The sequence below is a fragment of the Bos taurus genome, chromosome 15, assembly GCF_002263795.3.
Source record: "Bos taurus isolate L1 Dominette 01449 registration number 42190680 breed Hereford chromosome 15, ARS-UCD2.0, whole genome shotgun sequence".
Taxonomy (NCBI): Eukaryota; Metazoa; Chordata; class Mammalia; order Artiodactyla; family Bovidae; genus Bos; species Bos taurus.
The window spans coordinates 48,042,217-48,056,879 of NC_037342.1; the positions used below are offsets into that span (position 1 = coordinate 48,042,217).

The 14,663-nt window shown below is 45.6% G+C and overlaps 1 protein-coding gene across 1 annotated transcript; it reads left to right on the forward strand.

The window, feature by feature from the left end:
* Nucleotides 1–10,303: 10,303 nt before the first annotated feature.
* Nucleotides 10,304–12,600, forward strand: UBQLNL (ubiquilin like). The gene has a single exon (XM_003586976.6). It carries the CDS (start codon nt 10,595–10,597, stop codon nt 12,398–12,400), a length of 1,806 nt encoding a protein of 601 aa, XP_003587024.1. The 5' UTR covers nt 10,304–10,594; the 3' UTR covers nt 12,401–12,600.
* Nucleotides 12,601–14,663: the final 2,063 nt, after the last annotated feature.

Genomic DNA, 14,663 nt, shown 5'->3' on the forward strand with positions numbered 1-14,663 from the left:
CAGAGCCCTGAGCATGTCTTTCTGGAGTTATGCATTCACCTAAGCTCTTGGATCCTTTCCTTAAAAGGGGAGGTGGTTCCTCCATAAGCTAAAGCAGTCTTCCCAGATATGCAGCTTGGCCCTCATCCAAGAGTGCATGGCTAAGTAAATGAAGTCAATAGGAAGACCATAATCTCCTCTGAAAATAACTCATCTCAAGGCCCCCACAAGATGTCTCAGGTTTGCCTTAATCTTTTTGAGCAGGAGGGCCCAGCAGGACTGGTCAGATCTCAGCTTGGAATGGATGAGAAAGACCATGTTTTTAGTGAGAAACTCACTCCCACTCCATCTTTGGAGGCACTTATCTGGCTGTCACAGCCCTTTTCGTCCACACCGTACCCCCAGATCCTCCCCACACCCTCACTTACTCTCAGTGCCTTCAGATGCCCAAACCTGGACCCCTCCTTCTGGGACTGTTTACTCTGACCAGAGATAGAGCCTAGGGACGTTCAAAGGTCTTACTCCACTTCTACAGCTAGTGCAAGAGGCAGCCTATCCCAGCCCTCCCGACCATGATGCTGTGGCTGCCACAGGTGTCCCCAGGACAGCCTCAGGTATAGGTGGAGGGGAGAAATGTCACAAGCAAGTAGAAACAGGGCTCTGTGCTTTGGGATTGCTTTCTCCACTGCCCTGATCCTTTTCAAGAAGCTACAGGTTGTGGGAGAAAGTGAAGGTGGAGAGACCTAGGGACATATGGGAAGGGGTATGAGATACCCTGCCTGCTCTGACTATCCTTTGGTTTGTGTGGGCATAGGGTGATAGAGGGAAACAAGGAGGAAGGGGACAGAGAGAAGGATTCTGCTTTGTACTCCTGCCATTTTCTGAGGCCCTGTCTTTTGCAGAGGTCTGCCGCCCCTTCCCTGAGCTCAGGATGCTGGACATAAAGGAGGCTCCCTGGGCTATTGTAGGCTATGTAACCTCTGCTTTATTATCTGAAAAAGCCAAGCTACTGGGTTAGGGTTATAAGCTGAAGACATAGCCAAGATTAACTACCAGGGCCATAGAAGCCTTGGGTGTGACTATCCAGAGAGCAATGGCCACACATGTTAATTTTTAAAGGTTCTGTAAGGAAGCTCCAGCTGGCAACACAGGCCTAACCAACAATTTGGGAAGGAGTTTTCCATCTAGTTCTGGTCCATCTAGCTTCAAAGTGGGACTGGGGAGATGAATATAGGGAATTATAATAAATGACATAAATGACTCCAGAGTCCTTTTTTAAATTGGAGTATACTTGCTTTGCACTGCTGTGTTAGTTTCTGCTGTACAACAAAGTGAATCAGCTATATGTATACCTGTATACTCTCCATCTTAGATGCCTCCCTCCCCATCCCACCTTTGTAGATCACAGAGCACAGAGCTGAGCTCTTTGGGCTATGTAGCAGGTTCTCACTAGCTATCTATTTTACACATGGTAGTGTATTTGCTCAATCCCAGTCTCTTAATTCATCCCACCCTCCCCTTCCCCCATTGTCTCCACATGTCTATGTCTCTATTCTTGCCCTGGAAATAGGTTCATCTGTACCATTCTTCTAAATTCCATATATGTATGTGTCAATATATGATATTTGTTTTTCTCTTTCTGACTGACTTCATTCTGTATGACAGTCTCTAGGTCCATCCATGTCCCTGCAAATGGCACAATTTTGTTCCTTTTTATGGCTGAGTAGTATTGATTGTATATATGTACCACACCTTCTTTATCCATTCATCTGTCAGTGGACATTTAGGGTGCTTCCATGTCCTGGCTATTGCAAATAGTGCTGCAGTGAACACTGGAGTAAATGTGTCTTTTGGCGTTACGGTTTTCTCAGGGTATATGCTCAGTAGTGAAACTGCTGGGTCATATGGTAGTTCAACAAAGATAGTCTTTACATACATTTATAATTCTTAAAATAAAAGTAATCATCCTCATTTACACACAAGGACACTGGAGCACAGAGAAACTAAGTGATTCACACAGTGTCATGGAGCCAGATGCTGAACCCAATCGAACTGGCTCTGGAGTCAGTGGGTTTGGACTCTGAGTGACAATGTAAGTAAGATGATAGGCAAGGGAGATAGATACACATCTCTCATCACTAGAAAATTCTCCTCTCTCCCTATTCTGCTGAGGCAAGAGAGCTACCTCCCACACTCACCATGTCTGCTACATCACACACCTCCCTTAACAGAGCTTGGAGCTCTGCTCCTCAGGAGTACAGGGCCTAGACCTGGGGGCACTTGTAGGCTGGCCACCTAGTAATCATGTGGTTTAGTAAAGTTGTTTTTTAGATTCTCAGCACCTCAGTTCATTCAGCTATAACATGTCAATTACAAGTCATACCTTGTCACTTTAACCTGGTGCCCCATGATGCTGTTAATACTCACTTTCCTTCTTTGACAATAGAGAACTCCTGCCATCTTCAAGACAAAGTGAATTTGTGGGAATGTACTAAAACTCTATAATGGGATTGCTGAAGCCCTAACACTAGATAACTTTCGGTGAACGGTGTTGGATTCATGATCTTTGAAGAAGATTTAGCTTTAGGACCAGGGACCAGACTTGGTCACTCAAGAGCTTTTGTGTAGCAGAGTTTTATTAAAGTGTGAAAAGAGACAGAGAAAGCTTCTGACATAGACATAAAAAGGGGGCCAGAGAGTGCCCCCCCTGCTAGTCTTAGCAAGGGAGCTATATACTTTTTAAATTGGTTATTACAATAAATCAAAAGACTGTCTCAAGGTTTTAAAGGTTTTATGAGACCCACTCCCACAATATACATTTTAAGATATTGGGATTAGAACTAACAATAGAAAGATCTTACCAGAGCCCCTCACACAACATACACTTTAAGATGACAGGATTATTCAGAAGGTTCTTAAGAAGAAGAAAAACGTCCTCAAGCAGGATACATTGTTGTCATATAATCCTTGGTACAAAGTTTAAGGGAAAACATATCCTTGAGCAAGATGAGTTGTTTGTTCTGCAATTATCAGCTCTGGACTTATTTGTTTCTTTCTCCTCCTCGAGAGCCCCAGACCCCTTTCTGCACCTTGGGGACCCCAGACTTCTTATCAACCTGTCTAGGAATTGACTCTCTCATCAGGTCAGTTCAGTTCAGTCGCTCAGTCGTGTCCGACTCTTTGAGACCCCATGAATTGCAGCACGCCAGGCCTCCCTGTCCATCACCAACTGCTGGAGTTCATTCAGACTCACATCCATCGAGTCAGTGATGCCATCCAGCCATCTCATCCTCTGTCGTCCCCTTCTCCTCCTGTCCCCAATCCCTCCCAGCATCAGAGTCTTTTCCAATGAGTCAACTCTTCACATGAGGTGGCCAAAGTACTGGAGTTTCAGCTTTAGCATCATTCCTTCCAAAGAAATCCCAGGGCTGATCTCCCTCAGAATGGACTGGTTGGATCTCCTTGCAATCCAAGGGACTGTCAAGAGTCTTCTCCAACACCACAGTTCAAAAGCATCAATTCTTTGGTGCTCAGCTCTCTTCACAGTCCAACTGTCACATCCATACATGACCACTGGGAAAACCATAGCCTTGACTAGACTCTCTCATACTCTCTCATACTGGTCCACTAAAACTTTTCTTTAGATCAGTTTTCCACTCAACTACAGAGCATCAGGAAAAAGTCTGCTTCCATTATGTGAAGATCCAGCCAGTACATGAAGTAGGGTGAGGGTGGTCCTACCAATAAGAGCTGGAAGGGAACTGCACTTTAATTCCAAGAAATCAAGGCAAGGATCTCTCCAACCCATGACAGAAGGATGCCTGGATAGTCAAGAGTAACTTCCTATGCAGAGAAAGGCACTTCAGAGAAGGGTCAGCCTTCTCTCCCACTTTTTTATGTTTAATATACTGCTGCTGCTACTGCTGCTAAGTCACTTCAGTCGTGTCCGACTCTGTGTGACCCCAGAGACAGCAGCCCACCCGGCTCCACCGTCCCCGGGACTCTCCAGGCAAGAACACTGGAGTGGGTTGCCATTTCCTTCTCCAATGCATGAAAGCGAAAAGTGAAAGTGAAGTCACTCAGTCGTGTCTGACTCCTAGCAACCCCATGGACCGCAGCCCACCAGGCTCCTCTGTCCATGGGATTTTCCAGGCAAGAGTACTGGAGTGGGGTGCCACTGCCTTCTCCGATTTAATGTACTAGTGGCCATGTTTTACAATGGCTGAGTAGTATACCAGTCTGTGTGCATGAGGATGGCTTATGCCATGGTGTGGTTTACCCTCCGAACTACCTCATCCCCCTGCAGCAGTTGGAGCAGCTACAAAGTACAGCCCAGAAGCTTATGGGCATGTATGAGCAGGAGCTGTCCAAGGTGAGTGCTGGAGGCTCGAGTTGGGGCTGCCAAACTGTAAGTTATACAAGCACAGCCTGTCCTGGACCCAGCATGGGTATGAGCCTGGATGATAGAGGAAGAGCTGAGGATGGATCCTGAGTACTGTTTTGGGATCCTCACTAGTCATATTTTATAAAAAGTCTCATGCAAGAAGTACTTTCTATGCTAATGAATAAATTAATGGCTAGAATCCACTGGGAAATGGGAAGAGCATATAGAACAAGAGGAGGCCTGGAAATGGAAGGACCAGTACAAAGGAGGGGCTTCCCTGATGGCTCAGATGGTAAAGAGTCTGCCTGTAATGCAAGAGACCTGGGAGACAGGAAAGTTTGAGCTGAAAAGTTAAAATAGGGGCGATATGTTGAGAAACTTGTGATCCAGGCCAGTGAGCTTGGAATTGATGCTGTGAGGATGAGTGTAAAAATATTGCATTAGCAGTGTGATATGGGCAGTTGCTTTCTGTAATGGTTACCCGTGGACCTTCTGGGAAAGGCTGCTGGAATAGGATCAGATTGCAAGCTATGAGTCAGTGCATTCATTAACTCAACAAACTACTCCTGAGAGTGGGGCTCTAACCAGGTAAAAGAACAGAGAATGTGGGTGGTGCAGGATCGAGCTTTTTTTTTTTTCAGTGAAAAGAATATGACTGTCCTCAGCTATGAGATGGGGATAGCACCTTGGGCTCACCTTGAGGGCTCTTATTGGAAGCAAATTAGGTGGCAGATATGAGGGTGTTTTGTAGACTGTGTGGCACCAGGAGGATGAGCCACAGTGTTCATCCCTCCATGTCCAGGTCAGTGAGCATGCATTCGGCACTGAAGATCTGAGTAACCAGGCCTTGGAGATGAACCACATCCTAGAATCCAGGAATCCTGCTGCCCTTGCTGCCTTCTGTGAGACTCCAGCTTTCACTCTGCTGTGCCTGGAGCTGGAGGGAGTCCAAGAGTTGGTTTTCCAGCTTAAAGTCAGGGGAGAAGTGGGTGGGACTAGGGACCTCCTCTATCAACTGGAGAGCCAAGTATGTGGATGGATGAATAAATGTTTGTTGCCTCTACAGCCTTCCATTTTATCTAATCTCAAGAATCTGACAATTTCTGAAATCTCCTTTCTGGAGCTGAGAAATAAGGGAAACTGAGTTCAGTTCTGAGTAACACTGTGACCCACATCCCTGGCTTTGCATTTCCATAGGTAGCTAATGCCAAGCTCACACTCAGGCTTCTGGCTGACTCTGACCAGTGCAGCTTTCATGCTGTCCACTAAGACGTGGATGTCCTTGAGAACCAGCTACGGGAGTGTGAGAGTGAGAAGGAACAAGAAAAGGCCTCCAGACACCTTGGTTCACCCCTGCACCCTAGTGAGGCCTCAGACTGAATTTCCCAAGGTCTCCTCTCCCCAAGGGCAGAGTTGGGGATGCAGGATTCACTATGGCGTACTGAGGGGACTGAAAGGTGGGCAGTAAAGATCCTGATGGAGAATAAAGCTTTCATTTCCTTGTTGGTATGTCTCAAAGGGATGCAGACTGAGACAGATGTACTCTTGAACGTAAGCATACCTATACACAGACATATAAACACACCCATAATCAAGAGTTGGACACAACTGAGTGACTAAGCACAGTATAGCAATCAGACATACACACTAACCTTTATTCTTGCAAATCATTTCTCTTATACACATATAAATGCATTCAAGTATATGGACACTCACTCAAATGCACACGTAGTTATTATACTTTCATAGTCTGATTCCAGTGTGCTATATGCTTCACTCCTAGCTCATACCTTACCTGAACTCTTCTCTAGGTTCCTGTGCCCATGGAGGCCTCCAGAAAGTCAGCAAACCCCTTGTGGTGGTGGTTTAGTCACTAAGTCGTGTCTGACTCTTGTGACCCCCCTGGACCTTAACCTGCTAGGCTCCTCTGCCCATGGGATTCTCCAGGCAAGAATACTGGAGTGGGTTGCCATTTCCTTCTCACGGAGATCTTCTCAACCCAGGAATTGAAACTGGGTCTCCTGCATTGAAGGCATATTCTTTACCAACTGACCTATGAAGGAAGTCTGTCAAACCCCTTGTGGTACAGCTTAATTGGAGAGACTTCTTGTACAAGACAAGTGCCTGGGACCAAGACTCGACACCCAGCCCAAACTCTTCCCTCTACTGGGTGGCCCCTCTGCCTGCAGACTCCAGGTGAGTCCAGGATAATTTTTCTTCTGCACCAGGTTTATTCCAAAGGAGCTCTACTCTACCCTAAATACAGGTTTCTTTGTGGCCCCAGCTCAGCTTCCTCTATTTTAAGCATGCCCCTGGATAGTCTTGGCCAAGACCTGACAGGTCACCTCCTAATGCTCATTTCATGAGTTAAGGATGGTGCAGACTGCCCCAAGCTTCCTTCATAAACCCACTGTCTGGAATTTCTAATCCCATCATAATACAAAGCAGTTGTATCCCCAGCCTGGTCTTATCTCAAGAACAAATTCTTCTATACCCAGGGCTCTTTAAACTTTCCTTACAGTGCTTTTACTATAATTAAATGAGATAATGCATGTATAGTGCCCACTGGGCATCATTGCAGTTGATTTTAATATTATTACTGTTAACACATTTTTTTTCTTTACAGATATATGTTGTCATAATATATTATAAGTAAAAGAAGGGAGATTACAAGTCAATTCTGGTTGACTCCCAAAGCCCCGACTGTTAGGACACTCACTGGTCTTTTTATTTTTAGTATTTTACTTATTTATTTATTTGGTTGCATCGAGTCTTATTTGGGATCTTTCATTGTGGTGCTTGTGCTCAGAAATTGTGGTGCACAGGCTTAGCTGCCTTGGGGCATGCGGAATCATAGTTCCCTGACCAGGGATCAAACCCATGTTCCCTGCATTAAAAGGCAGATTCTTAACCACTGGACCACCAGGGAAGTTCCAGGCTTCTCTCTCTTGCTCTCTCTTTTTTTTTTTTTTTTTAACTTTTTTTAACCCTGATGATCTTGGTGTGAGGCTTGGCCTAGGTACTTTGACTACTATTGGCTATACAAATCCTGTGAAGGTCTGGTACTGCTGCAGAACTATGAGGAGAGGAAAATGGGCTATGGCAATGGCGGTGGCAATACTTTGTACAAGAACTTCATGTACTTTAACTACTATGGCACAGCCGCCATGGCCAAGGTGGACCTTTCTCCTAACACCCTGATGCTGCAGTGTCAGCTGTCCAGTGCCACCTACAACAACTGCTTCTCCCACGCTGCTGTGCCCTGGAAGGATTTGTATTTTGCTAGTGATAGGGGCTGTGGGTGCCCTGTGCCACTCAGGTGGCCAAGGGTTACCTGGCGTGAGTCATTTCAATGCCAGCACTCTACAGGTAGAGGAAATGGTACACCAGCCAGTGCAAGCCAGCCGTGTCAGGGACCTGCATGGCCTGCAGGCGCTATATGCCTTACGCCCACTGAGCACTGGCCAAGAGGAGAGTTTTTATGCTTTTGATACCACTGGGAGTGCCATCTCAGCATCATTCTGGATAAGATGCTGGAAACACCATAAGGCATTAATTACTAACCTTCTGATCACAGGTTCTATGTCTACAGCGATGGTTTCCTGATTATTTATGCTTCCTGGCTTCCTGGGACTGAAGCATAGGTTACCAAGACCACCATCCAAAAGGCCCTTTGGGGCTTGGGCACCTCCCAAAGCTGTCAAACTGAAAAAACTCTCCAGACCTTGAGACCTCAGGGCAGAGCGTTTATAGAAGTGTGGCCTTTACCTCACCCTCCAGGTGGACCATTCCTCAAAATGGCCATCAGCTCTAATGATTGGGATATACTGATTATATCTTGTTAGTTCTTGACAATAAATATCTCAATCAGCACATTAAAGTGCTCTTTAATAGTGGTCTGGGGAGATCTGATTGAAGTTTCATTGGGAAATGAAACATTAGCTGGGCAATGTTACCCCCTCTTTACCAGAAACCTAGTGTAGGAGCTGGATTCATAGTTTTTTAAACAAATCTCATCTGTGTTTTGAAAACTGTGATTCCAACTCTTCCAGTTGTGGAAGTCTGTTGAGCTAGGTTTAGAATTCTTTATGTCTGAGGCTGAGATCCTCTGGTTCCAGTGCTGAAGATACAAGGGAGTTGATCATTAAAGTGAGATGTGCAAGTTTCTTATCCCCAACCTCCTATGCTGTACCTGGGGAGAAAAGAGGCAGTATCTTAGTGTGAAAATTAATGTTTCATTGTCCTGATCAATTTCACTTCGAATGCAGTTGAGAGATGGCCTTAGACCTGAATCCTGCTCTAGGAATTAAGCAATGGAAGGCTGAGACATGAGCTCTGACATGGTCTGGGCTAAAGGCCCAGACCTTCTATATAAGGAGTCATTTGATATGATAGCAGAAAGTCTGCTAGCTGACTGTCATTAGTTTCTTTGCTCAGGCTAAGATCGTCTGCTTGTACTTATCTGATGTATGTATCTGATGATGATATGATGTACCTTCTGTCCATGCAGGTACATGTAATGTTCAAGATTTCAGACCCTAAAGTCTTCTGAGTCACACAGAGGATACCAGAATACTTCACTCACACTGTCTCATGCTTACACTTTCATGTATACATACATTTACAAATATTGTATCCAAATCAGACATGCATTCCCACTCTTACATATACAATATTTCCATCCATACCCAAATATCAATAAACATAAAAATATATTAATATGTCCTTTAACAGAAAATTCATCTGCTAGCCAAATAAAAAATAAAAGATGTTGGCTTTTAGATGCCTAATCCTGCCCTGTTAGGAATTTCACTGCTAAACCAACTCTATGCTCACTTCTTGATTCACAGACAAATTTCCCCCTTACTGCTTCAACACAAAGGTAGGCAACTCAGGACTGGGCCAGGACATTGAAAGAAATTATTTTAAAAGTTCTGCTGTAGCACTGTGTAGAAAAGACCAAGTGATAAGCAAATAAAAAATACTTAGCAAGGAAGGATTCATTCACCTTCAGTGTGTAATGCTTCTAGGAGGATTTTCCCTGTTTAGCCCTACTCCTACTTCTAGGATAGAGGAAATCTTTTCCCACTGCATGGGAACACTCTCAGTTAAGTCTAGAATTCCAGAATCTTGACCCAGAGAAAAACACAGCCTTCTCTTCCACTTAAGAAGCTTTTGTCTTGATCCATTTTCCTTTCTATGTGCTAAGTCGCTTCAGTCATGTCCAACTCTTTGTGACTCCATGGACCATAGCCCGCCAGGCTCCTCTATCCATGAGATTCTCCAGGCAAGAATACTGAAGTGGGTTGCCATGCCCTCCTCCAGGGAATCTTCCCAATCCAGAAATCAAACTCGGATCTCTTACATCTCCTTCACTGGCAGGCAGATTCTTTACCAATATGCCACCTTTCCTTTCTAAGGCTTCACTTTTTCCAGATCTCCAAAAAAGGAATAAACTCCTTCTTGTGGAAGAAATTTCTTTCTTACCTACAGGTATATGGTTTTACCTATGGTTTTAATAGACCTAGCTTTTCATTCACAAGCCTGATATCCCCACAAGGGACTCACACACAGCACCACAGAGAAACATATGGACTATGTAAGCAGTCTTTTGGAGAAGGAAATGGCAATCCACTCCAGTATTCTTGCCTGGAGAATTTCGTGGGCACAGGAGCCTGGTGGGCTACAGTCTATGGGGTTGCAAAGAGTCAGACATGACTGAGCAACCATGACTAAGCAGTCTGTACTTTTAATAGCTGTATTCTGAGAACTTTGCCCTCTATTTCCTGTAAAAGTGTCTTATTTTCTTTTATTATGAAGACCCAGAGTCCCCAAATAGGTTTCCTTTCCCAACTAGTTCAGCCAGAGACTGTGAGGCTTGGGTTGACATCACAATATCCCTTTTCTCAAGAGCTGTGCTTTTGGTGGGTGGGGCCGGGGGAGGGGCAGCCCTGGCATGAGTCATCTCCACTTAGCCTACTTTATATCAAGAATGAATTAGTAGCCACAACAGGCCTCAGCTGAGCCATATCTGGAGAACTGGGGTGGGGGTACAACATCACAAAATACCTGGCCCCAGTCTGGTCACTCATCCCCTTTGGGGCAACGAGGAAACCAGCCTGTGGCCTGAGAACGCAACACCTGAAACAGAGGCCAGAGGAAGTATTTGCCCGCCCTCACCCCTCTGCCCCTGCTTCCACCTGCTCCCCATCTGCCCACCCACTAAGGTCCATGCCGCATGTCATCGCTCGAACACCCAGGATGGCCCAGTGTGGGCATCATTCAGGGCTGCCTGCAGAGAAGAAGATCTCTCCGGTTGTCACTAGGGTGATAGTGAAGACACCAGGCAAGCAGGAAGACTTTGTGATAGCCAATGATACCTCGGTGAGGCAGTTCAAGGAGAAGCTGTCGGCTCACTTTAAATGTCAAATGGACCAACTAGTGCTTGTCTTCATGGGCCGCCTTCTCAAAGACCATGATGTGCTGAGCCAGAGGGGCATCCTGGACGGTCACACCATCCATGTGGTCATCAAGTCCAAAAACGGCTCCAGATCCCTAGCCCATCCCTGCCACCAGGACAAAAACACAAAAGGAAACAGTAGTGGGGTATACCAATCTGTTGGTGTGGGTTACACACCAGTGGAGTCAGCTCTCTCAGAGGATGCGCCCAAGGTGCATACCCAGGACGTGAAAGTGGGTAGTCCAGAGCACATAGCACAGATACTGGAGAATCCTAGCATCCAGCAACTCCTGTCCAACACAGACTTCATGAGACAGTTCATCTCAGAACACCTAGACATTCAGCAATTGATGCAGCAGAACCCAGAGGTCTCACACTTCCTTGACAATTCTGAGATCCTGTGGCAGACTCTGGAGCTGGCCAGGAACCTGGCAGTGATTCAAGAAATAATGCAGATCCAGCAACCTGCACAGAATCTTGAGAGTCCACCGAACCCACAGTCATATGTAGGCTTAGAGACTGTCCCAGGATGGGACAGTGCCTCAGGTCAGAGTTCTGCTGATTTCAGTGATCAGATGCTCAACAGCACACAAGATCCATTTGGGGGCAACATTTTCACAGCTCTTCTGGGAGGACAAGTGCCAGAGCAAGTCCAGTTTTCACTCCCATCTCCACCACCATCCCAGGAACAACAGGAACATCTCCCACAGCCCCCTACAGCCCGAGTCATCTATGCTAATTCTCGAGGTGTATCTTCAATCACTTCAGTCAATTCTACCCTCAACATGGCAAATCATACTTCCAGGGCCAGTACTTCTAACTCCACTAATGGTCAAAGTCATGCTAGTGCTGTGGAGCAGCCAACTGGGATACCAGCCTTACCTAGCAGAGAGCTCAACCAGCTGCCCCAGGCAGAAGACAAAGATGCCACCATTTCTCTAGATAGCTCTAACCAGAAATTAGATGATCTCCAGCAATCAAATGAGCAGACCAGCTCCCAGATCCAAGGAAACATGATGCAACTGCTCTTGAACAACCCTTCCCTGGCAGACCAGATGATGTTGTTCATGAGTGTGCCCCAGCTGAGTGAACAGTGGAGGCAGCAACTGCCTGCATTTCTGCAGCAGACTCAGTTTTCCGATATGCTTTTAGCTCTAGCCAACCCTAAAGCATCACAAGCAATACTGCAGATTGAGCAGAGTCTGCAGCTGTTGGCCACTGAGGCTCCTGTTCTTCTACCCTGTGTTGCTCCCTACCTATGGGGCCTGGGTTGGCTTCCTGCACCCAGCTGCAGCTACCCTGACACAGTGCCCTGGACCTGGGATGTGTCCAATATGGCTGAGCCTAAAGGACCTGAGTCCTGTCCCAAATCGGGAGCAGTCCTACAGAGGCTACAGTCCCTAGCTGGAGACCCCTCCCACCCTCTACAAGCCCCTGAGACTCGTTTCAGCAAGCAAATGGAATATCTCCAGGCCATGGGATTTGCAAACCATCATGCCAATCTGCAGGCCCTCATTGCCACCGAGGGAGACACCAGCGCTGCCATCCAGAAGCTCAGGAGATCCCAGGGATCCTAACCACTGGGCATACCTATTTGCTTTGCTACCTGCCTGCCAACCCATTTGACTACCTCATCTGCCTTCATCTTTTCTGGTGCTTCTGGTTAGGAGAAGTCCTAGAATGGGAAAAACCAAACAGTGCTTTCTTTACTGAATAATAGACCATTGGCCATAGCTGAGAGATCTGTCAATAAAATGGCTACATCAACTTGACCCCATCTGAAGTTTGGCCTTTTTTTTTTTTATGAAAAAGTCAACTGTCAATGTGTAATAACCCTACCTCATGTACCATACATGCATGAGCACACACACACCACAACCACATGCATATGTTAAAATAGAAAAGCATATTTGCACCCACAGAATTATATGTCAGACATCATGTCATGCTCACATATCCAAGAACATGCACATATAACCTCAAACACATATGCACACATGGCTAACAGCCCAAGATTCACATATATAGGCATATAAAGTCACCACACAGTACACATAATCATGTGTATAGACAGCTGCACACAAATGCTTAGAGACCAAAATAGACCCACATGTAGGGAAGACAGTCATAACATACTCATATGAAAAGAGGGAAATATGTGTATGTGTGTTCAGTGGTGTCCAACTCTTTGCAACCTCATGAACTACAACTTGCCAGGCTCCTCTGTCCATGGAATTCTCAAGATAAGAATACTGGAGTGGGTTGCCATTTCCTACTCTAGGAAATCCAGCTGAATGTATAGCTACATGAGGTATTTATAAGTGCTATAAAGAAAAATGCAGTGGATAAGCTGTTCTAAATGGGGGATCATAAAGGAGGGCTTCTCTGAAAGGAGACAGTTGAGCAGAAATCACAACGACTTGGGAGAGCAAAACACACAATTCCAGGCATTGTTCCAGGCATTGTTCCAGGCAGAGAAGGCTGCATAAGAGGAAAAGCTGTGAGATAAGAGTACTCTTGTCGTGTTTGAAGAATAACAAGGGACAGTGTAGCTGGACAGGAGTGAACTAAAAAATAAGGGGGAAAAGAGAATTATTAGAAATCATGAAGAGCTTTGTAGATCTGGTGATCACTTTGGATTTTACTATGAATACAAAAGAAAATCATTGCTAGGTTTTAGCAAAGGAATAGAGTAGTTCAGTATGTCAGTCTGGCTGCTGAGAGTGGAACACTGTTGTAGAAGAGAAAGCTGGAAGCAGGAACACTAGTTCTAGCATGTGGGAGACAGTGGTGTCTGGGAATAGGGCAGGAGCAGTGGAGGAGGTGAGGGATATTCAGATTTGTGTGGTCCTCACAGGTCACCCATCCTTCAGCCCCGACGTGACCATCAGCAAGAGTAAAGAAAGCTCCATTAAGCTCCCAGTGCTTCAGTAAATCTGCTGCCAAAGGTCCCACTCCATCACCATGACCTATCAAAAAGAAACAGGTCAAAGAAATGAAGTGAAGTGATAGTCACTCAGTCATGTCTGACTCTTTGTGACCCATAGACTGTAGCCGGCCAGTCTCCTCTGTTCATAGAATTCTCCAGGAAAGAATCCTGGAGTGGGTAGCCATTCCCTTCTCCAGGGGATCTTCCTGACCCAGGGTGTCCGTCATTGCAGGAGGATTCTTTAACTATCTGGACCATCAGGAAAACCTGACTCAGTGGGTAAGGAATCTGCCTGCAATGCAAGAGATACAGGAGATGCAGGTTCAATCCATGGATAGGGAAGATCCCCTGGAGAAGGAAATGGCAACCCACTCCAGTATCCTTGCTTGAAAAATCCCCTGGACAGAGGAACCTGGTGGACTATAGTCCAAAGGGTCACAAAGAGTCAGACACAACTGAGTGACAAAGACTCAGAGTTGGAGAAATGCAGGACAAGTTCCAATCTAACTGAGAATACTGGAGCAGATTGCCATTTCCTTCTCCCAGAGATCAAACCTGGGTCTCCTGCATTGCAGGCAGATTCTTTACCATTTGAGCCACAGGGAAGCCCCCTCAAGAAAGAAAATTATAGCTAGAAACAGATTTTTCACTTCCCCATTAAGATATCTCTATTAATCCAATTAAATATTTTATCCTCAGTCTACATAAGGAGCCAAAATTCTCCAGATTATCTTCCTGATTCTCTCAATATGCTCTGAAATTCCCTCATGTGACTCAGTTTCCACTTGTCGGTTTTTCCCACTCTACCTTTTAGGACGCAATTTAGCAACAGTGAAACTCATACCTACAACCTTATCTCTCAATGTTCCCTCACCTTTTTGCTGTGATTAATATCTGAGTGTTCGCTGAGA